We start from the raw sequence: 24,101 nt of genomic DNA on the forward strand, positions 1-24,101 counted from the left end.
TTGATGAAAGTCATCAGAGCAGCCAAAAAAGGTGAAGAAAAAAAAAAAAACTACAAGCGAGAGAAGGAAATTGGTCTTTTCTTGCACTTTAGGTTTGCATACACTGTTATATATTCTATGATAGGAACGCAGCAACAATGAGTTGTGCTTTTTGTGGACAAAATGAGCTTTTGACGGATACAGACTGTGACTGATCAAATAACTTCAACCTAAAAAGCGGGGGGGAATATCGAGTTATTCTCACAAACATTTTTCTACCAATGAGTCTGATTTCGAGATCAAAGCATTCTTGGACCATTAGTAACTGGGAAAGAAATTTTTTATGCACGCATAAAAAGAAAGAGGAACATTTCGAAGTCAATGCAGACGGCACAAAGGAAATCACACGTTTAGTAAAGAACACGATGTAAATGCAAAGAAAATAAAAAGCAAATCTCATTTATAAGAAGGAGTTTGTTAAAAAAAAAACTATTTAAAAGAAAAAGTAAAGTCCAAGTTTTTAAGCCTACAATCCATTTATCTCTAAAGCACACTGTGCGTAAAGCCATTTAAGCGACTGGTTTACATAATAGAACTCTAGCTTTGGTGAATCATCGATATTATGGCCTGAAACAACTTTGTCATTACAAAGAAAGCAGTCACTTATAAATGTCAGCTGAGCATTAACAAGGCACTCGGTGCACTCTACCCACTGACAGACCGAGAGAGTGAGGCGGACGCTGGAGAGATTATAAAACAAAAAGATGGAAATAGAGCGTGTGACGTCTTAACTGAACAGCCAGTCAGCATTAGATCAACAAGCGTCAGCCAGCACCTCCAGCGTTAGAGCAATTTATCAATCCAGTCTGCTTTGTGTAGAAAAAAGTAGAAAGTGTGGCACAGCTGCTGTGTCTGCACGTCTAGATGCTCAGTGTGTGTGTGTGTGTGCAGGCGTTAGTTAATTAAAGTGAACTAGTGAACTGAGCAATTAGGTGATGAGTGACATATTTATGGAAAGGTTAAAGCCTCTAAGTTGATTTACTTCCTGCCTCGGGGCCAAGCACGCCAGTCCAAGTTTATAAATGGAAACAAACCAGCGCAGACAAGAGGAAAAGTTACAGTGTCACAGTTTTCTACCGAGGTGTATAAAAGAAAAGGAAGGGGTTGAAAAAAGAACAAGAAAAGAAATGAAAAAAGTACACAGATGAAATTGAGAAAAACTACGCCGTCTATGATAACAGTGTGCTGAAATTGGAGAACAGAAGTGAATAATACCCACTAAACCTGTGGAAAAAACCTCGTTATTCCACAGACAATGCCGAAAGCCATCTTCCATTACGGAGACCATCTGTGCCCAATTCAGTCACTTAAAACATTCGGTTTCCTGAAGCAATTCAGCAACACGGCACATCACCTCAATATCTTCCATTCTACTGGGAAAATATCAAACTATGGTTGGAGCCATCCAGTCAGACTAGCAACAGTTTTATATGATGAAATGGCACCGAGGCAACAATGTAGCCAACAATGCCCGAGAGAGCTTCAGCTGGACGTTATTAGATATTCGATACGAATTCACATCTGACTACTTTGTAAATGATTGTCGCTAAGCTGTGATTATTTTATAACTCTTGTATTATTGGATTATTGTAACAGACACACAAATACCATCAGAGACGGTCAGGGTTTGAGCCTCTACTCAGTCGGACTGGTTCATCTTCTTGGGCATATTCGCACAGCTTTGAGGAAGAGCAGGGACAACTACTGAAGCCAGATACAATTACTCTAATGCATGCCATTTAGTGGAAGATAGTTTTATCATAATTGAAGCCATTAAAATATCTGAACCAGTGGTTTGAGTATACAATGAACAGCCTCCTCACACCAGACTACTTTACTGGCACCGTGGCTCTTTTTCATCACCTGATTGACATTTGTCATCTAAATGGAAACTTTCTCATCATTTTTAAGCTCATAAATCACTTAACCTAGATTGACTTTATACATTCAGGTCACTTCTTTCCTGAGCATTATTGCCTCCCACATCGTGACTCACAGATATCTCTGAGTGCTTCTGCTGCTCGGGACCGGCTGGCTAAGCCAATAATGAGAAGGACTGTTTAAACAATAGAGCAGTATACAAATCAAGGATGTTTATGATTGTGATGTTCTTTTATTATATAAAAAGGAAATTACTTAGGTAATTAGGAAGAGGAGTATACAAACATGTGCCCTCCCAAAGGGACAGGTGAACAGGGTGAGTTTGTGTCATAATGCACCGGCGAGGTGGCGAGAGGCTCAGCTCGAGTCGCAGCAGTTTTCTGCGGTCGGCCTCGCTCTGTCGTCTGCAACCTTTAAAGCGGGCCGTCTCTGGCACTTCTTTAGCTGTGACCAAACTACCAAAGCCCATCTCTGCTGCATGTGTAGGGAAGGGAGAAATGACATTTCATGTTCCTTCATTACATTTCTTTTTCATTTCCTCTCACCCGTCTGTGCACTGGACCCCTTTTCTCCTCGAACCATCTGCCAGTGACACTGTCATGGCAACCAGAATTTGGAGATCACGCTTGCTAGCTATATAGGATTGTACTAAGTGAAACCCACAGGATTATTGGAATGGAAAGGGGCAGACACCCAGAGTGAGCTACCCTTTTAAAAAAGTGGAGAAATTTGGATCAGGTCAACAGTCGGGTTTCTGCACCTTCCACAGTCACATGGATCTTAAATAGTGTGTTGAGGTAAAGAGAGACTTGATGCTATCAGAAAAAGCTTCTTTACAGGTGGCGAGTTTCTCCTGACATCTGAGTCATGACCTCAAATCTGAGATGAGTGGCCAAATTTGGTGTACAGAAAGAACAATGCTAGTCTTAGCATTTGAAGGAAAAAAAAGTCTATAACCAAAAAGTGGAGAGTCCCAGGTATTTAAACCCAAGTGGGAGTCGTCCCTTAGAAGGTGGTCGTTGACCCACTATTAATCATGTGTGTCATCACGTGAGCCAAGCCTGCAGGTGTGAGCCAAGGTGTGAAAGCTGTGGGTCATTACCAACAGATGTTTCAGCTGAAACTACTGTGAGACCTTACCTCACTCTATAGGGTGACCTACTGAGGTCACCTGACGCAAGATGCGAGTAGGGGGTTGAAGTGCCTGGGAAGGGATCTTAAGACAGCAGTGTAGCTGGCTGACAGTGTCGTGAGCCGCCCCTCTGTTCAAAGGTTGTTCACAGAGAACTAGATGGCTTCTTTTACTCCTCTTTCAAATCATCTGTCTTCTCAGTCCAAAATCTGAACATCAGAATCCTCGAATGAGTGACCTTTATTCTTTAAGTGCAGATGTACAGCTATCTCACGCTATCCTTAACATCCTCCTGTGTCACACAAGCCATCACCCTCTCTGCCCATGCTTTTTTTCTTTTCCCCTCATCCTTCGCACACAGTAATAGTACCAAGGCTACTTCTTTGAGCATATTCCTCTAGGATTTACATGGATAGCAGTGGGTACATTCAACCGCGGTAAAACCTCAAGCAGAGCCAAAGCACGGTGGAAGAACTCCATCTGGCCTGGAAACACTTCCTCCAAGAGGAGCTGAAGGGCATGGTTGGAGAGAAAGACATTTGACCTACTTCGCTTTTTTTGCTAGGGGGAGCAAAAGACTCGACTAAACCACTCATGCACAAAACAAGCAAACAAATATTGAAATATAAAAATATGTAAACACTTGGAAAGATTGCAAAGCTCCAAAATAGAGTTAGTTGATAAGACAGAAGGAGAAAGGCAGCACTTGAATGAAATGCATATCCGCAGAGAGCAAAACGGCTAAGCATGGGCAAAAAAATATCAGCTCGATTCCCAAAGCATGCACTCTCAGAACCGTCCAGGGTTGTGCCTATGCCGATATGGAGACTGTACGTTTCCCATGCTGTCAACAAACATTAAAACAAAAAAAACAGAATTGCAGCTTCTTATGGTGATAACAGGGCACTGTGTAAAGTTAGTAGTAGGTACAGCTAAACTGCAGGACAAGAGAAAAACAACAGGCATGGAAAGAAATAGGTCGCAGGCAGCAACACTCAAATGAAACGGTTTGAACATAACACCTTGGAGGATTTCTGAGAGGTCTGCATAAGTGAAGAGGTTCAGTTAAACTACGGGGTGAAATTAAGTGCGTTTGGGCATGTGATACAGAAGGTGACATTCAAGCTTCACCCAGTAATAATATATGAAAATGTGAGTCTTAGTCCTCCCTCAAAGCACATTTTAGCATTTTTCCTTGATTTATTTATGGAATATACCACTTTGGTAGGTGGCCACAAATCTTTCCGTATCTGTTGAAGGTGTTTTTGTTTTAATTACTTTTAATCTGCCAGTAGTACAGAAGCATGGCTGCTGCTACTTATTTTACCACAATTTATATGTAAAGTTATTCAAAATATACAATACTTTATCTCCTGGAGATTAAGGGTGAGGCTTTCATGAATCTGATGCATCCTGAGTGATAATTTTCTTAACCTCTACCTAACCACGAGCACTACTGCTTGATTCATGCTGCCACTTTTGCCTCAGTTGAGTGACAGCCAAAATTACTCTTTGTAATTCAACTCAAGCGGCTTTATTGGCTTCACAATATTGCGAAGGCATCAGAATATGCAATAAAGAACAACAACAACAACAACGATATTAATGTATTATATAACAGGAAAACTGATTTATGCATTAATAATTTACAGTGTTTAAAGCACATCATGTGCCCTTGTGTGTCATTCAGTATCTCTCAGATTGCAGCATGTTTGTACAAACTGGGCATCGAGGTCTGCCCCGCCTCCTTACCCAAGAAGCATTTTTAATTGCATGTAATAACTCATAATAAACCCTGCCTTTCATACGGATCACCCCTGCTGAAGTAGGAAGCCTGCTGCATTTACAGTTTTTAGGCGGTGTCTACAATTGTGAATAAAAAGTAGACACACAGTTGATACACAGGCACAAAGGTTGAGGTTAAAAAGGTGATTAATGGATGTAGTCATATGCAGTTAAGGTAGTATGTGTACGAGTGTGCGTTTTATGACCCGCTCTTCCTCTCTGAGCTGCGTATCTATCTCTGTGTGAGGGGGACATTTAGCAGCGGGGTGCAGGGCCATCCAAACTGAGTTATGATCACACGCAGACAGTACGGACTGAAGCGAGACAGTCAGACGGCGGTGATGTCAGAGAGAAGGTCAACGGGAGGAAAGACAGTAGACTCAAAAGGATCAAGCGCACTTGACAATTGGCCTGTCAATCATGTAGTTGCCATAGTGCTGTCTCGGAGGGTGGGGCCTAAAACGAGCTATAAATAGAGCAAAGCAAGCTGGGAAGAGGACAATTATGATACATCAGCCGGGGGTAGTGAGGGGTGTTCTTGCGCGTGTGCGCGTGTGTGTTGTGATTGTGTGTGCATGAGCACTTTTCATGCAGCGTTTAGTGGTAATTACTGGTCTCTCTCAGGGATGAAAAAACATCAATCCAAAATTAAATCTTGATGAACTACAACAAATCGTCAAACCTGAGGGCACAAACAGATTACAAACACACACACAACTTAAAAATGCACAGGAGTGAAAACTTTGTCTCTGTGGCAACCAAAACCACAATTTTAACGCAAATTCTCTTCCTATATGCTCTAGGGATGCACCCATTCTGAATAACGCAATACTGGGCCAATACCAACACCAATGTTTAAAACTAAATTTCAGCTGAGAGCCAATACAGATAATTTTGGCTTGTTTTATTGGTGGAGGAGAGGGCCATTGGGTCATTTATTCGCCCCTTTGGCCAAGGACGCCAAGTAATCTGCCAGTACAAAACTGATGAAACACAACATGGTCCAATGGCATGGGTAAATACTAAATTATTTACAGATATATCATTTGGGGCAGGGGAGGGGCTAATATCTGATATTATCCCACCTATCCAAAAACAGACTAACCTTAGAGTGGCTTCAGACACTAAAATTAGATCTATCCAAAGTTCAACTTAGGCTAAATTCTCAATATCCCCATAGATAATCTTTGATTTTAGGTGTACACAAAGCATTGCTTTGTATTCAGACAGCTTCATCATTTCAGGAAATGACCCACCCCACACTTTTTTTGGCAGATTCGCCTCTATTGTATCGAGCATACTGGGGGTTTTCAAGGGCACAACAGAGTGAGTCTCAGAGAGATGATCTAATTACTGTCATTAGCGACATCTAATTGGAGCTTTAAAATTAAAAGATTAGCCCAGGCGCTAACTCTGCTAACCTATTTTAGTGTTTGAAAGCGCAAGAAGAGAGGTACAATGGGAAAGAGTACACATGCTTAGGAGCTCCAAAATGAATTGGATGTGGGGTATATCATTTGCCCACTTAACCTCATAAATAAACTCACAGAGGCCGTGAGATGCAGAGGAAACGGTGCGTCTGGCCCTGCAGTCCCTCTTCTACCCTTTCAGCCCCCACCCCACTTCGCTAATTAACAATTGTTTTAATCCCCCTTTAATTCTGCAGACAACTGCACACATCTGTGTGCGCGCTACATGCTGAGGGTCCCTCACAACATTCACCAGATTAGTCGAGCTACCCTCCGCCAAGCGTCGCCCGCAGCGACCAAAGGTAATTGCTTTTTAATTAAGCCTCCGGCGCTAATCCCAATGATATTTAGCAGGCACGAATTGCTGCACACACACACACACACACACACACACACACACACACACACACACACACACACACACACACACACACACACACACACACACAAGGGGGACAGGCTAAAAGAGGGAGACGTTCAACAAGACATACTTGGCTGTAAACTGGACAAATGTGTAATAGGCTTTGTTGGCATTTCTCTTTTGTCCACAGTGGGAAGCAAGGCAGCCAGTGAAAATGAAGTCACTCATGTACTGAGGCAATAAATGAATTCTCACCCCCTGCCCAATCTGAGAATATCCTTTAGGCTGAAAACGAGTACTCGGGTCGATTCTGAACTCTCTCTCTCTCTCCCCGTCTGTCCGTTTGTGTGCGTGTTTGTGTGTGCGATCGTCTCTCCGGTGACCCTGAAATAAGCCCTGCAAGCCCCAGAGATGGAAAAGGCAATCGCACACTTCTATCGACCCTTTCTTCTTCAATCCCTTCTCCTCCTTTCAGGCACTGGTCTCTCTTTTCCCATCTTTGCACCCTTTTTCCATTTCCAGGTTCCTACTTGATCTTGTCACCATATCCAACTTTTCCCAGTTTCCATCGTCCCGGTGTCATGTTTAGATAGCTCTTTCCTCACTTCAATTTCGTCCTTCTTACAAAAAATAAAACATACTTGGCAGCCATCTTTTCTCTCATGACATGTTTTTCTTCCTCTTCTGCTTTTTGAGTCAAACCTTTTTTTGTAACTTTACTTTTCAGAAAAGGCAGACTTCTCTCCCCAAGGAACAAAAAAGTCCCCTCTTCTCACACATTTCTGCTCTAACTATGAAATATGCTGAACCAGTGAACACCCACACTTGCAGCACTGTAGTACATCTAATTTGATTCCTTGTCTCACCTAACAGCTCTGGATTTTCTTTGATGTCTGCGGTCCGACGTGTGAAGGCACCACTGAGATGGAGTTAAAGCTTACGTCGAGCTGTCTTTCACAAACATTTTCATTGCTCACGCTGATCCGCTCCCGTCATCTCTGATCCCTCTCTCAACTTTCTCGAGTATCACATGGTTCCGTCTCGTGTCTAATCTTTTAACCATGTAGTACGGAGAGGACATTTCTAATTTAAGAAGAGTTTTACCTTTCAAAAGCTTGTCAGAGCAGAAACTGCACGCCAACAGTGAGAGCTCCTCTGGGCAAACTTAAGACTTTACAAAAACTCTGCTCAACACTTCTGTGACGTGATTGTGACTACCCATCAAACTCCTTCCCCCCCCAATAGTGGCATTTGACTCTAGCAGGCTGTTCCTGCCTGCAGATTACAGACTATATATAGCTTGATTTATCTTTAATCTCCTGTGATATAACAGTGAAAACCATTTTCAGCTCCTCTTTGTGTTATCTCTGAGAGGATGCTCAATGCTCCATTTCCTTCATCGCAGTACCTTCTACACTGGGGCTAATTTCTTTTCCTCTTGTCTTTCCCACTTTTTCTTCCACTGCTATTTTCTTGGGGTTCTTGTTCTTTTTAACCTCCACTCCTTTTTTTAATTTAGGCCACTGAAAGCCCCAAGTCAGGGACATTCAGACAAAATAACACAGGTGAAGTAAACATCCGCTGATTTAACCAATTGGAAAAATGTTAAGATGAGCTACCTGGATGATAAACCTTGAGGCGACTCATATATGACATCCACGCAAGTATAGTTTCAGTGTTGGAAACTCGCAGAATGCAAGTATCTGGTTTGTAAAGGGTGCATGAATGAAGGCTCAAGTAACATCTAGTAAGCCATCTAAGAGTTGAGGAAGATGGGCAGAATGTTTTTGGAGGATGGGAGGGAAAAGACAGAAAGCATGAATGATTTAGAAGCGGTGTGCAAAGAGCAGATGATGGCATAAATAGAAAGAGGGCGAGGTGAGCCGGTGCATATGCTGCATATTATGGTGATATTAGGAAAATTGCTACTGAGTGAAATGGTGATAGTAGATCAAGAAGAAAGGGAATGAAGTGTGTCTTTGTATTTCTCTGCTAAAAATAATTTGTAGTTCCATCTAAGTGTTTTCCCCCCTTTTTTGAGTGGTTGTACAAAAAGCCTAAAAGACAGGTGAATAGATCAATTAAATGTTTATCTCTACAGCAAGGACAAGATTCGGAGAAAGAATGGCATCAAGACAAAGACGCTTGCTCATACGTGAATGTTTCACCTTTCAAAAGAGATTTCTAGAAGTGATAAATCACTGCAAATGCACACCGTGTTTTTGATAGATGTTTTTAAAAAAAAAAAAAAAAATGATGAAATACAAAATCATTTGGGCTCAGAGCACTGTGGAAATAACACACAGAGGCGTTGAAACGTAGCAGGAACAGACGTTATCGTGGAGCGAATGTTCCACTCCTTCTTGAAGAATTAATTATCCTTGACAAGAGAGGGAAACTGTCCGAAGGTAGAAGAGATTCACAGAGGAGAAAGAATGAGAACTGAAGCTGATGCAGGTAAATAGGGGGGGGGAGATAGGAGGGAAGGGTCAAAGAGGAGAGAAGTAACAGAGGGTAGTGAGAACAGGATCAATCGATACACTTTCTAATCTGTTGAATACTAATTGGCTCAATCACCTTCTGATTATTCTGACCTTATGTTATCAGCACATTTGTATAAACACAATCTCTTCTTCAACTTGAAACTGTGGTATTTGTCAGCACCACAAAAAGGTGCAGGCGCTCACATATACACACTGAGAGAAAGCAAAATATGGACGGTGAGTCAGCACTGTTTGTGTGCTCACCATAGATATTGGCAAGGTGGGACTCTGGCAAGGTGCAGAGCGCAGGCCTTGTCCCCGCAGATTGATTGTCAGCACAAGAATAGAAGGAACAGCAAAGGAAAAATGATTGCATGCTTCATTTTATTTCCCGCACTTAGGGTGCCCCCTGGATCGCACCCCGACTCAGTCGGGCAAGCGGTACATGAGACAGTGAAAGGATGATAAGAGAGCTGGAAGGTCATAGGGACCTCTAGATGGCAACAAAAATGACTGCCTCCTCACTGCCTTCAGGTCAATATTTCCCTTTTTTCCCCTCTCTTACGGGTTAGTTTCTACAAATCTTTAAGCACTTTAAGCACGTATTGAGAGATTGCCATGCCATAAGGGAGAACAACGAAAAGGCAAAAACCTTGAGATCTCTCTCTCTCCCTCTGCTTGCAGTGATTCGGCTCAGGCCATTTTTGGGCCGGCCATAGATCACGGTGTCAGGTGGGCCAGTGAGTTTTGGCCAAGTCTGCTGTCTGAAAACAAACATGTCCTCTAGTAAACCTGAGTACTGGACCTCAGATCTATCACATCATCTACTTTCTTAATAGCTGGACAGACAGGTGGGGAAAAAAAGACTGTAGAAACGTTAGATCAAATTTGTATCAAGACTGTAAAATGTGATCAAGTTGTTAGTAACTTTGACACTAAAATGTAATGTTAGTTCAGATTTTTCTGTTATATGTCACATGGTTATGTCATTGTTCTGTGCTCGGTGTGTTTAATTTATTAACTTTTAACTGGGCTTTGATGCTTTTGTATCAGTGATTCCTTTTAATACTTATGCATGCCACGGCAAAATGATGGGTCCAAGTAGTCATGCTAACTAATGTGCATTGTCCCTTTAGGAGTTACACAATACCTAACTACCTCTCTCTCTGTTTGTATACAGACTTTTAAGAGTGAATTTTGTAGGTGCTTCTCATGGTTAAGCTATTTTTCCTCCCGTTTCCAGCCTCAGTGCAAAGATGCAGTCATCACAAGAGAAAAACAACTCCTTTGAAAACTGATCACGACAGTTAACCAGTACACAGTTACAGAGGTAATTGCGCACATCTCTCCATCAATATCTTTCCCTTTCTTCCTTGTTATTTACTCTGAATATCACATGTTGAAGTGCTGGGTGAATCCGGTTGTTCAGTGATGACGCGACGAATCCTACTTCCGGGTCTAAAGTAGTCTGCGTTTAATATGGCTTTTGTGTTGTTAACATGTTTAATGTTATGTATTTTCTTCTATTTGATCTCAAAAAGCTCCTAAAACAGTCAGTGATCCCTGTTGACCTCCCTCGGCTTTTATTACCACTAATCATTTATTTAAGCTCAGTCTTTAAAACCTTAGGATGTAACTACAGCCCAGCCTATGCAGCAGTATATGAATGGATGGATTGTGGATGGATTATCTCAGTTGTTCTCCTGGCTGAAGTTTGGTCCTTTTACAGCATCCTGCCATGCGATTACATTTGTTCCTGACCACCGAGAACACTCACGGTAACTTTTATCGAGTGGAAAAAAAGTTAGCTTGTTTATATTATGCTAACATAGCTGTGTCGCTAGCGGTCACCTAGCACATCATTATATACCAGCTAGCCCAACTTAAGTAACCCTACAAACGTCACTGCTGTTTAGTTTTCTGTCTTCATTTATGCTGGAAGTGATAACAGAGCTGTACGTTTTAATTTGTTTCCAAAACCCCGCAGTCAGGACATGCTATATTGTATTTAGATAGAAGCTAGCGAGCTAACTCCCTGCTTACTTCTAACTCCGTTAAATGTCATAAATTCCGTTTTCATGGATGCCTGGATGTTAAACTCAATTGTTACACCTGGTAGAGCAGAACGCTGATCATTTTATTAAAGATGAAAGACTTTAGACAGTTTTTCAACTCTCAGTAATGCCATAGTGATCGTTTGATATATGGACCTGCAGCGGAGTTTAGACCCAGACACGGCTAGTGACGTCAGACTGAACAACCGGATACAGAGCTTTCCAGCACCATAAAGTATACGTGATGACAAACTACACAGGCATTAGCAGCTTTAGCTTGGTGTTAGGAAGTGCCTGAAAGCCACTAATGGAAGTGCACATAAACACAAACCGGACACACGCATGCATTACTGGCTCGATAAATGGGTTTACTGGATGTGCGAGAGACAAAATGGGATGTAGACAAAGGGAGGAGAAAGGCGAGGAGGTTGAGGGTCTCCCCCCCCCCCCCTTTCTCTGTTTATATTTGAAGCAAATATAGTATATTGTGGATTCCATCTAATCCTGGGGTGTTGATTTTCAATCTCAAGACCAGTTTTTCTGTCCTCTTCATCTCATCTTATCATAATGGAACGGTCACTTTCTGCCGTAATGGCAATCGAGAAAAGGAGAGCAGCTTAACTCGGGGCTGTATCAGTGATTTAAGTGCTATTTCACCTCAGTCCACTCCCAATAGAAAGTCCATCTGTGGTGATTTACATGTAATGTTGATTGGGAGAGAAAAACCCATCTTCATTTTCTTTTATTGTCCCTGCTCGTTCCCAATACGGTCTTGATGAATTTAAATGACCTGCATTTATGAATCTGTTACCACATAAATCTCCCGCCTGTGACTCATCACTCACAGAGGAGTTGAGGAGTGAGTGAGTGTGTGGGTATGCTTGTATTTTAAATGTGTTCATCCACATATGTGTTGGAGAACTGAATGCATGAGTGTCCGTAAGCTAACTGTGTCTAAGGATGCATGAAAAAAATAAAGAAATAAATTATCCACAATCTGAGCGTGAGCCAGGTTACTGGGGGGAGAGGATTGTGGGGGGTGGGGTGTAATCTGACTGCACCTGAGGCTCTAACTGCTAATGCTAACACTTGCTAATAACCCATAGGACCCCTGTGGAGCTCAAGGACAGGGAGGTCAGACAGCTGGGCTCCATGCCCACGCCTGAGTCACCTGTCCTGGGGTAGCAGTGAGCCAGGAGCAAAGGTGGATCGAGTGTGGAGCCCAAAGGCCAAAGCATTTTCCAGAGAAACAGAGACAGACAAGGCATGACTGCACATTTTTGCTGCTTTAGGGCTGTTTCTAAAGTAGGCTTTGGTTTAACACAGACACACGCACACACGAAATAGCAGCCAACGCTACAGTAATGAGAGTAGGAGGACGCTCCTCTGGAGAGAGGTGGGCCCTTCACCCAATTCTCAGCTAGAGATTACACACGGAGAGACAGAGCGCAGCAAAAGTGAGGAGATGAAATGAGCCACAAGGGCCCCTCTGTATGCCTCACTATAAATGAACCAGGCATGCCACTCAGAGCTTCTATTCACCAGTAAACTATATGTCACATGCTTGCAAGCAATTTTCAAGAGAGAACGCTACAGAGCGAGAGCGCCAGGTGAAAGGCCGGTCAAGAGGAACAATCGGGATGCAGCGAAGCTCGCATTTACATTTAAGGCATTTAGCCGATGTTTTTAATGAGTACAGAATGAATGCATCGAATGCAGCCTCAGGGGAACGCCGTATAGATTAAAGAAAATTTCCCAGAGCATACAACCTCATTAAATGTTATTGCTTTGAACTGGAAGAGATAATTTACTCTCCAAATAACAGATGAAATTTTAAAAACGTTAAATGGCTGCCATTTGCAAACACAGCTAAGCTCGCTATTATACATCAAAATAACTGGTGCTCTGCATAAACCCAAAAGCTCCCAGAAAAATATGATTAACAGATAAAAAGATATGACTCTGTACATTTCATACTCTTCCCATCCATCACAGCACGGTGAGTCAGTGGTCACCGTGCCCTGCACTGGTACTCTGTTAGAGGTAGTGACGACAAACATGATGCAAGTCCGTGTTTTTCAAGAGGTAAGCTTGATATTGCCGTCTAATTGGTTTTCCAAGGGTAAAAAGCAGCCTTTGTGACAGTGAGTCAGACGAAAACACGAACTGTTGACTTGAGTTAGTGTGATCAAATTGAAAGTGTTGGTGGGATTTATTTTTCTTACGATTTTAAGAGTGGTACGAAAACAAACAACATGTTCTTCAGGAAACTAAGGAATACAATATATGAAATCAGTTATTTCCTCTGAGAATAATTAGAAATGTTAAAATTATTAAATTTAAATGAACCAGCTCCCATTATTTTTGCACTTAATAACGCGTGTCAGACGATAAACAGGCCGTGGTCTGCCTCCAAAAAAGAAAGAATGACCAGAGCCGGAGGGTGAGCCCATTTCGAATCTATCATCAGGATGTCATTGTTCCAGTCTGCCGGCCAGTGAGCGCACCCCAGGGAGGCAGGACTACCCTGGCATTACAGTCCCCCAAGGGAAGGCCAAACGAAGCTGGAATGACTGATGCAACCCAGGGGAGGGTAATCGGCTGTGGAATGACTGATTCCTCCCACAAATCAACTCAAGAGGGGTAGAGTTGCTACCACAGATCTAGTTTTAATTGTTTTTGCCAAGAACTGTTTAAAAACAAACAAACATAAGTCAAGCATCTGCAAGATAAGCTGAGAAAGAGCAGGAAATAAATGCCTAATCCCAAATGCCTAATGCTCTGTTTATCACTCTCCCATAATTTTTTTATTTTTTAACAAGGTCTAATCCTTGAGTCGTCACTATTGCTTTTTGTTTCTTGTTTTGTTCCCAGAGAAACAAGACAGGCTAGAAAAAAAACAGGGAAAAAATACATATAAATAGACTTTCTCGTGATAATTTTTGGCTTTTCTTCTGTAGAGACAAAAAAATAAATAAATAACCACACACTTGGTGAGTAGGAGAAAAAAAGGCAAAAACATGCAGCTCTAAAGCGTAACGAATTTTCAGGATGGATTAAACTGAGCCACCACATGTTTGTCGAGCCATGATTGAAGCTGGAAACTAATCCAAAACTGTTCTGATGCATTAGTCTGTCGCTCTCCAACAGTCACACACGCACAGTACTGTCAAATCTCAACAGCTGGTCCCCCCTCTCCACCCCCACCCTTACCCTCTGAGCGAGAGCAGGTCAGTGCTGTGCAGCGCAAGAGAGACTGCAATGAAGATCAGCGATCAATAATGATCAACAGGGGTACAAAATGACATCGAGTCCGGTGCACATCAGCGGTCGTTTTCTCTCAAGTAAAATCAATAAAGCTGACTTTGATTTTCTTTTTTTAACCAAATACACTCTCCTCATGTTTCTCTTATGCGCTTTTCGAATGAATGTGTGTGTGGCGCCAACCTGTTAACCGGTGTGTCGTGTCAACATAATGAGATCAGCTAAAAACTTTAATCAAGAGATCGAATTAAATTAGGTTACAGAACAGCGTCCCATCAGTCCCACCTGTCACAATGTCTCTGAAAATCCCAAACAAGCAAAAATAGTTGTGTACCAAAAACAAATACAACACACTCTTCACCACAATCCCTGTGTATGCCTGCACTCACTTTAAAAGCTGACAAAAATACAAAGCGTGCACACACAACCTCACTCTACGGCAGGGACGCACAGTTTGAATTCTTCTTTGATATGTGAAAGAAGTGCCAAAAGTTCCTAAAGCTGCTGATGTATATATGCACATATATATTTAAAACGACAGGCTGTGGAGGTGACTGGAGTCCTCAAAACAACTTCAGCAGGAACTGAATGTCTTGACAACCGAATGACTCATGAATAAAAAGGCCAAAAATAGAGGAGAAGCTATGGATGAGGCAAAGACGGGCAACTTGGTGATAAGCTCCAGATTTCTGAAAAGCAAGAGCATTTACACTGGGGGTGGGGGAAATACAAATACACATGTGCAGCAAAAACTTTATGGCTGCTTGCTGACACAAACCGAGCATCTGATAAATATAGACTCCAAACAAATCCCAAAGAATCAAAAAATAATCATTTAAATGACACATACGAGTGCAATCGTAAAAGTTTAAAAAGAAAATCCAATTAAATTAGGAAAAGAAAAATAGAAAAAAAGAAAAACATGAACTCTCTGCTCTCCAGCTCCGTGTCTCCACGTACCTTGCAGAGTTTCTGGTAGCGCGGCGAGGAGATGGCCATCCTCTGGAGCCTGTGTAAGAAGACCACCACTTTCTGGAGGGAGGTCCGGACCATGGCCATCATCTTAAGACTGCTACAAGTCTGCAGCAGCCTGCTCCTGGTCCGCATGCTAGCACTGCCCTACCCCGCTCATATTGTTCTCCCTCTCCAGCCGACCAGACCCCAGCCAAGCTGACGTGATGCGCACACACACATGTACACAGAGAGAGAGAGAAGGGGAAAAAAACCCCCACACACACTCACTCACTCGCAGGCGTACTCAGCTCAGCATGCACCCACGTTTTGTCACATACACGCACGCACACACAATAAACATAGTGAGCGCAGCCTCAGTTTGCTTTCTCCCCCCCCCCCCTCTCTCTCTCTCTTTATAAACAGTCACTCACGCAGCTCTTAGCATGCACTCACACATGCGCGCGATGATGCAAAAGAGCCGGACAAGACGAGACACTCACTTTCTCCTCCACGCGGACATTCACACGCGCACCTCGACCGCAGAGCCAGAAGAGAATCAAACAAATCACTCGTGACGGCACCCTGCAGAGTCAAGAGAGTGACAGAGAAGAGGGAAATGATGAAGAAGAAGAAGAAGAAGAAACAAAGAAGAAGAAAAAGATAAACGGGGAGAGAAAGAGCGCAAAGTGCTGGCAGAGATGAGAGGGAAGGGAGAGAGGACGGCACGAGTTGCACTGGACGAGAAGAGAAGCTGTCCGTACGCGGCTTACTTTTTACTGCTGCCGATCCGGAGAGGAGAAAGAGAGGGAAGGAGTGACAGAGAGAGAGAGAGCGAAAGAGAGAGAGAGCAAAATAGAGTGAGAGACTAAGAAAGAGGGAGACGGATGAAAAGCACCACTGAGGGAAGACAAACAATGCATCTGTTGTGAAGGTTGAATGACATTATGCCAGGCAAGAAACAAATCAATGAGCGAGAGACAATCAGACGAGAGAGAGAGAGAGCGACAGAGAGAGATGGAGATTGTGCAAGAACTTGGAGGACAAATGAGAACCACACACAATAGAGATATAGAGAAGGAGGGGTTATTTCAGGCATCCAGGATTCTGGGAAGTAGCGGTCCCATTCATTTTCTGCACCGGCAATCTTAGCTGGAGCACTTCCACGGCTTAGGTGCCCGTGAAGCTGGTGGCTGACTCATGAATGTTAAACATGAGTAGTCAAAAACATATTTTTCATTTTGATGACAAAAAGAAAAATACATCTTTGCACATGTGCAGAGGTCAAAAATAAGTAAGAACTGTAGTATCGCAGCTCGAATGTGTGACGTGAGCGCCAAGAAGTCTGTGTCGGTTCACAGTCATCCGTGTCATGGTAGTCGAGTGCTTGATAGACTCTGCTGTACACCTACAGGAGAGAGGGCATTCCGTCAAGGATGCCAGTGTTCACATTCTGGACCGAGAAGACAGATAGTTTGGAAGGAGTAAAGGAGGCCATCTACATCCGCTGTGATCGACCATAGTTGAACAGAGGTGATGGTTTACAGCACCAGCTACCAGCCACCTTGAGTCAGCAGTCTTCAATCCCCCATTCTCACCTTGCCTTATGATGGTGGGTGAGGCTACATCTTACAGAGGTTTCACACCTCACACCACTACACAACCCCCACATTACCTCGGGCTCTGTCAGTTGCTTAAAACTGAAGAAGCAAGACATCCTCACTTGTCAAGCACTCGAGACACTATGCCAAGAAGGCTGGTACCATTCATACTTGCAGACAACACTGTTGAGTGCTTGTTCTTAAGCGTTACTGATGCTCTGTAGTAGGGCTGTTCGATATAACGATATATATCGGGTGACGATATAAAAACGTCTATCGTTTTTTATTGTACGCTATCGCTTGTTTCGTGGTGTCGCAAAATAAACTGTTTACAGCAATATTTTTTCATCGTTTTGATGGTCACTGTAGTGGCTATATTAATTTCTTCTTTCTCTTATATTTAATATAACCACACTACGGACGGACAAGCGCCTGTTTTTATGCGTTGTGGTTAGCAACAACGACGGTAACACCATCGCGTGTCCGCTTGTTTATGTTCCACATAAACCTTTCACAATAAAGCTCAAGATCCACTTGAGACTTTTCAAAATAAACTGAATCACGTGAAAGAGCAGATTATTTACGGATGAGAAGTAAAAAAGAGCCGCCAGGTGCTAAAAAAATAAACCTTAGACTCAAACATTAGAACAGGCTTTTCCCCGCAGGACGCTGTGTAATAAATACTCACAAAGAAAACGGCGGCCATTACAACTTATGTCTAAAAATGTATAGTTTCATGCATCGGTTAAAACACTCGACTCCAGGTACATGACGCGCAGCTGGAAACACTTCCTGCAAGTCGAGCTGCCTGAGATTCACAGAATTTACAGAAAATGTTACATTTTTGTGATTTATATCGTTATTGGGACGATAGAATTCTTATATCGGGATATGAGATTTTGGTCATATCGCACAGCCCTACTCTGTAGTGCACTCAGGTGGATCCAGCAAATCTGAGAACACATAGGATTGCATGAACCCAAAAACAATGCTTCTAGAGATACAATAATGCACCATACAGGTTAAAGGTCAATTCTGAATGCCTTCAAACTACACTGAGCCAATTTGTTACTACACCTACGCAACTTCTTAATGCAATTTGCGACAGACTTTTTTCTCCATTAGGGTAGCTGACAACCATTGGTAAGGTTTTTATTAAAGAAAAAAAGGTTTGTTGAGAAACTTTAGTTTCAGACAGTAATTTTTCAATGCAAAAAAAAATAACAGTCTACTTTTTTAGCTCTAGTTCTCCTCTTCCATTAAGGAAGCCATTTTTGTTGTCTCAGTTTCAGACACCTGAGATATGATCGTGGAACAAATTACATCAGGAAATGCCAAATGCACTTAAAATCTCCCGAAAAAGCCATTAAGTGACTGTTTTTGATTTAGTTTTTATCTGTGGTGCCAAACACAGGCTGCATCAGACCAGACTTCTGTCGTTACCCATGTGGTGTCTCCTCCTGCCTTCCTTGCTGTCTCTTTGCTGCCGCTTATCTAATAAAACCACTAGCAGTCCAAAAAAATTAAGTATTTAAAACTAAAGGCCAAAAACTACAGTACACCTACCAAAAAACAGAAAATTATGTTTTTCGGTGTTTATAACTGATAATATATCTCTTTAAAAAGCCAAATATATTACAGAAAAATATTTCCAGACACAAACAAGTGTGTGGGAGAGATACGGTGCATGTGTCTTTAATTAAGAGCCATGTTTTTGTCGCCAAAAAAATTAAAAAAATACTATTTTTTTAAGCGATTAACTGAGAAGAAAAGAGGGAGGACATGCTGGTAAACTGCAGATAAAACCAAAAAATGAGGAAAATAAAAAGTGGGTGGAAAGCAGAGCATCAGAAGATAGGGTAGGAGGGCAAGGTCAAAAATAAAAGATAAAAGGCTTTTAAGTATCTTTTATCAGTGCAGAAAACAGCTGAATGTTTAGAGAATGTATCTGCTGGAGGCACCAGGCAGCAGAGAGATGACATTTAGAGAAGAAAAAGAGCAGAGAAAAGCAGCCGCTCACTTCCTCCTGAACTCCTAACCACGCTGTATAACAAAGTATAAACCATAGAGTGGATATTTTAACCCTTTTCATGCCCTCTGCTAATGTTTGACTTTCATTTAAAGTGATGAAAAACACCCTTCTTTCTCCCAACCACAAGACAAGAGGCACTAATTTGAATTGAGGATGAAAACCCAAGACCAGCCGCCTCTCCATCATTTTTTTTTTTTTTTTTTAAAAAGATGTGACACAAATTGACGCACAAAACAAAAACTGTTTTGTTTTTTGGTCCCTGATTACCGGTAAGTTTATTTAAATGACAGTAACTTGACAGTGGAAAGGAAGAAAAAGATGCAGCCAACTAGAGTAATCATCATTCACCAACAGGCACACACACACACACACACACACACACACACACACACACACACACACACACACACACACACACAATGAGAGATGGCATGATGAGCTCACTGAAGAGCTGTGTTTAGACAAGGTTTAACTGGCTACAGCATCCATTTCAGTCATTCCACAGAGTATTGACTCTGCTTCACGGGGAATTACAAGAGACACTGAGTGTTTTGTTGGCTCTGGGTTAATAAAACTATGAACCATTTTTCAAAGAAAGAGGTTGTAGAAAGCATGTGCGACTCATCTGCTTACACCACAGTACAATCATGCACAAACCCACATAAATCTAAAGCCCACAGCTAAACATGCACAAGGCAAGCGAGATATAAGCAGATCATCAGGCTGTGTACATCTTTGCACCTTCATGATGGAATAAATCTGCACATTATTCCACCAAATGTGCAGATTTGTGATGTAAACAAGTGACTTCCTGTATGCTCCAGTAAGACAATATGCAATTACATAACATGGTGGTAATTATCCCTTTGAAGTTTTTGTCTCTACTGGACCAGTGCAAATTAATGAGAGGGAGTTTGTTATAAAAAGGCACAATTTATAGAGTTAAATGTCCAGAAAATTAACTATTGAAAATATAGTGCATGTAGATAAAATAATATAAAGTTACATATATCTCTATAATGGCTCATGCACAGCCTGCCTTCCAGTGCCAAGATAATGAAAGCGCACTGAACTGGATCAAAATTTATTTTTGTAATTAATTACCGACGCTTCAAAATGTAGTCAGGCGACCTTATTTTCTGCAAAGTTTTAGTGTCTGTTAATTGAAAAAGAAATAAAACTGGTACTTCTTCCACTCAGTGAAGCAAAAACTATTTAAGGAATTTTATAAATTCATAAAAAAAACCCAGAAAAATAAATAAATAAATAAATAAAACAAGGACTTTTTTTTTTTTTTTATAGTGGCTGAGCCGAGTAAAGACATCAGATATCTGCTTGTGATTATGGGGAATCTGTAGCAAAGGGACAAGATTTCTGGCACAAAGTTTGCTCTACTGAGCAAACCTGAAACGATAGCTGTCATCTGACAACGATTAAGCTTTAATTAGCTTTTTTCTTTTCGTAACCAATGACCAATGAAGAGAACAGGAATTTTTGAACTGGAAATCCATTATTCTTTATCCCCGATTTCCTGGCTACATTGGAAGCCCACAAAAATCCGCAGGAGACTAACCAGACTGATCACATAATTCCCCAATTTATCAGACAGTCACGATCAATTCTAATCCAACTCGGCAAGAGAACAAACAAGTTTGTTTCCCGGTATGTTGATTCCTGTGGCCATGACTGTCATTACTGCATCACACGCAACAGCATCAGTTGTTTTTCGGTCTTATGCCATTAAGCCTCACATTTTCATGAAATATCAGTTAATGCACCAATTTGTATTTGTCACCGAGTCTGACCAGTCACCAACTGCGGGCTTAATATGAAAACAGCAGTGAGAATGACAACCGCCTGCGGCTACAAATTGTCATTAAAGTAACTAAGCACCGAACAGTGGCAGAGCAGTCATTGTGACCTAATGAAAGGGTTTGTGGGGAACAACACTCAGTAAAGCCACAACATCAAAGGCTTGAAGCCTGTCTGTGTTATGTAAACCCACTTTCTGGGCGAGGACCATCCATCAATCTCGACTCCAACTGGTAATGAAATGACAACAGAAGATAAAGACAGGCGGCGGGTGATAACAAATTAGGAAAGCTACACCAATATGTTTGCTCTTAAGCACAAATATAATGGAGTCAGGTGGAAACTACCCTTAGTTACTATTTTAACACATTTACTGAACTCACTACAGTAGGTTGATAGGTGGTTGCTAGGCAACACGATGACATTACAATACATGTATAAGTTAAGGTTTGTGAAAATAAACTTGTCCAATGCTTGTCTAAAGTGTTCTTGGTGCAAAATGCTACAAATGGCTAATTTTAGCCCATTGGTTGGTGGTTGCTAGGTTGCAACATGATAATGTGCTAAAACGTAATATAGCTGATAACCTTCAGAGCCCTAAGATCTACCTTTGTGCCAATTTTGGCATCCCAACTCATCGTATAAGAGGAGTTTATACAGACAGTTTCTGGTGTTCTAGTAAGACACACGACCTTTGCAGGACTAAATTGTAATAATATGCAGGACGTAAGTTTGAAAAGGTTTATATAATGATGGATTATGTTCAGTACAACAAATATAGATGACTGTAATGGGCAGGTAAATGTGATAATAGCATTCATTACTTCCAAATCCGGCAAGGGTTCAACAAACGGGTTACAAAAGTCTGTGACCATCAGATTCGCATCAAGTTGATGAATCAGAAATCTTTGCAGCCATTCATGCGGTGATTCAGCGTCATTTTTCTCTATAACCTTGGCCTCTTTTTAAATGATCGGAAAATGGAAGCGGGAGTGATGGCAATGTAGCGTTCAAGACAAGAAAACACAGAATTTTTATTGGACTGGTGATTTCGATTCTGAAAGATGGATGACACTGCAGCGCTTTTTCAGGGACAAGGAGTTCCTCTGAAAAAGCAATGAGATTGTTAAAACGTCGCTCAATGTAGAAGCCAAAAGAGATGACCACAAGACATTTTTAAAAACACCTTTTCAACTTCAGCAAGAAGTAAAAAATAAATAAATAAATGAAAGAAGATTAGCGCCTGTTGTATCTGCTGGAAGGCTGAGGTGATTTTGGGATTAAATCATTACATAGAGTATAGGATGATGTGCGTCAACTGATCCTGGAGGGAACATCTGAGTAAATGACAAGCAAGCTGAGGGCAAACACACACACACACACACACACACACACACACACACACTTCGTAAGCGGGACAGAACAAGGAGATCACTGAGCTACGTTCAAGGTGTAAAAGCATTCACACGCCCTCTGATTCACACACACCTTTAACCAGCAGCATACACACACCCCAGCCCCTGTTCGGTAGCTGAAGGATGCGTTAATGAAGGATGACAGTGAGATAATAGGCTGGCACCTGTGCATATATTCCTCACATACTCGCGGTTTCTCTATCAATTTACGGCCCCTACCTCCAGTTGTCGCCTCAGCTCCTTCGCGTGGGCGGAGTCCTGCGACACATCTTCCCTCTGGGAGGCATCGGCGAGAACGTTGACCGTAGTCTCAGCCTCCTGGAGCCATTTGAGGAAGGACTCGAGCTCCCTGAGAGACACTTGCACGCCCTTCAGGTCACTGTCCAGCTGCGTGTGACGGTCATTGGCCCTGTCCATTAATATGATTGAGACAAACGCATAGCTATATATGAGATATAGCAATAACTTCAAAAACATTTAATACTGTTAAAGGGTATCTGCCTTGAAGCACAGTGAGAGGGTGAGCGGGCCAACTTGTATGCACCTATTGTTGAGGCTGTTCCAGGCAGCATTGTGTTTATCTGCGACCTCTTTGATCCTCCTGGTGTCATCGGTAGAATACTCTCGTAAAAGGTGATTAGACAACTCGTTGAAGGCTGCGACTGTAGCTTGGCCTCGGCCCAGAGCTTGGAGAAACTCCTGTAAAACAATGCAGCGCTTTGATATTCGTGACACTGGACTGCGACTCTGAGGATGTGACAGATGTGAGTCAGCGTGAATACTGTAAGTCACTGTGAAGGGCATTGTTTATCATTATTGGAGTTATCCATCTTCCTGTGCCGTTTGCTGTATACTGTTGCGGCCTGGTATATGAAAAACTGCCGTGTGAGGATATTAATGACTCATTCTCTAAGATGAAAAAAGAAATATTAAACTAACAACAAAAAAACAACAACATGCACACACACACACAAATTTGTTATTCTGCTGCTCGGCTCTTTGACATTGTTTGTTTAACCTCTGCTTAATCAAGCATGTTACATTAGACCCTGGTGATTAAGACTCCAAATTCAGCATTTGGAAGTAAGTCATCCATATAAGACTGCTGGGCTCCTTTTCTTTTAACAAAAAAAAAAAGTGTACTTCACTATTTTAAATACATAATTACTCATTATTACAAGACCACACACCAGGAGCAAACAGCTGTGTATACAGCATCCTGGATTCTGTTAAACTCAGTTGCCCTCTAGTGTTCGGTCCCTGTAATCTGTCAGAAGAGGCAGGATTTGGTGCCAGAAATCATTGGCCAAGACATCATCTCAAATTAAAATGATGGATGATGTGGGTGTACGAACGTTATTAAAGTTCAAAGTGATACTTCAGAGAGGTGATTTATTCATTCTCGCCTTGTATAAACTTACACGACTGTATAAAGGACCTCTAATATGTTATAAAGTTCGCTTTGATCCATTTTTTTTTTCTCTCCGTGAGGAATATGAGTAGACAAGCTTGCTACAGAATCACAGTAAATGACCTCAAGAGGACAGATGAGGCGTACTGAGGTCACAGAGAGAAAGTTTAGCAGTGTTTTTTTCCTCGCTAACCTTATTGTCTTTAAGCTGTTCAGTCAGGGGATCTCTGGACTGACGCTGAAGAAGGTTATGGAAACATCCTTCGTGGTGCCCAATAAGGCCCATCACCTCCTTCCTCCGCTCCTCCCACTGGTTGCTGTGACCAATCATATTATCCAGCTGCTGGAGCCGTGCCTCGACACCATGCTGAGTGCTGTCCCACTGGCTGCGCACCTTCTCCACTAAAGCCA

The 24,101-nt window shown here is 42.0% G+C and overlaps 1 protein-coding gene across 5 annotated transcripts in view; it reads right to left on the reverse strand.

Annotated features, from left to right (window-relative positions):
- utrn (utrophin) overlaps positions 1-24,101 on the reverse strand; it is a 196,126-nt gene that overhangs the window by 105,513 nt on the left and 66,512 nt on the right. For all 5 annotated transcript variants that reach the window (XM_086264203.1, XM_086264200.1, XM_086264201.1 and 2 more), the window contains 3 exons: positions 23,884-24,092; positions 22,824-22,978; positions 22,499-22,688 (listed from right to left, as the gene is read on the reverse strand). In XM_086264203.1, the coding sequence (XP_086120329.1) occupies positions 22,499-22,688; positions 22,824-22,978; positions 23,884-24,092 (554 nt within the window). The remainder of the gene's footprint in view (positions 1-22,498; positions 22,689-22,823; positions 22,979-23,883; positions 24,093-24,101) is intronic.

The sequence above is a fragment of the Aulonocara sp. 'chitande type north' Nkhata Bay genome, linkage group LG15 (assembly GCF_057382095.1).
Source record: "Aulonocara sp. 'chitande type north' Nkhata Bay isolate Kocher_YH1m ecotype deep benthic linkage group LG15, A_spYH_male_GT1.1, whole genome shotgun sequence".
Lineage (NCBI taxonomy): Eukaryota > Metazoa > Chordata > Actinopteri > Cichliformes > Cichlidae > Aulonocara > Aulonocara sp. 'chitande type north' Nkhata Bay.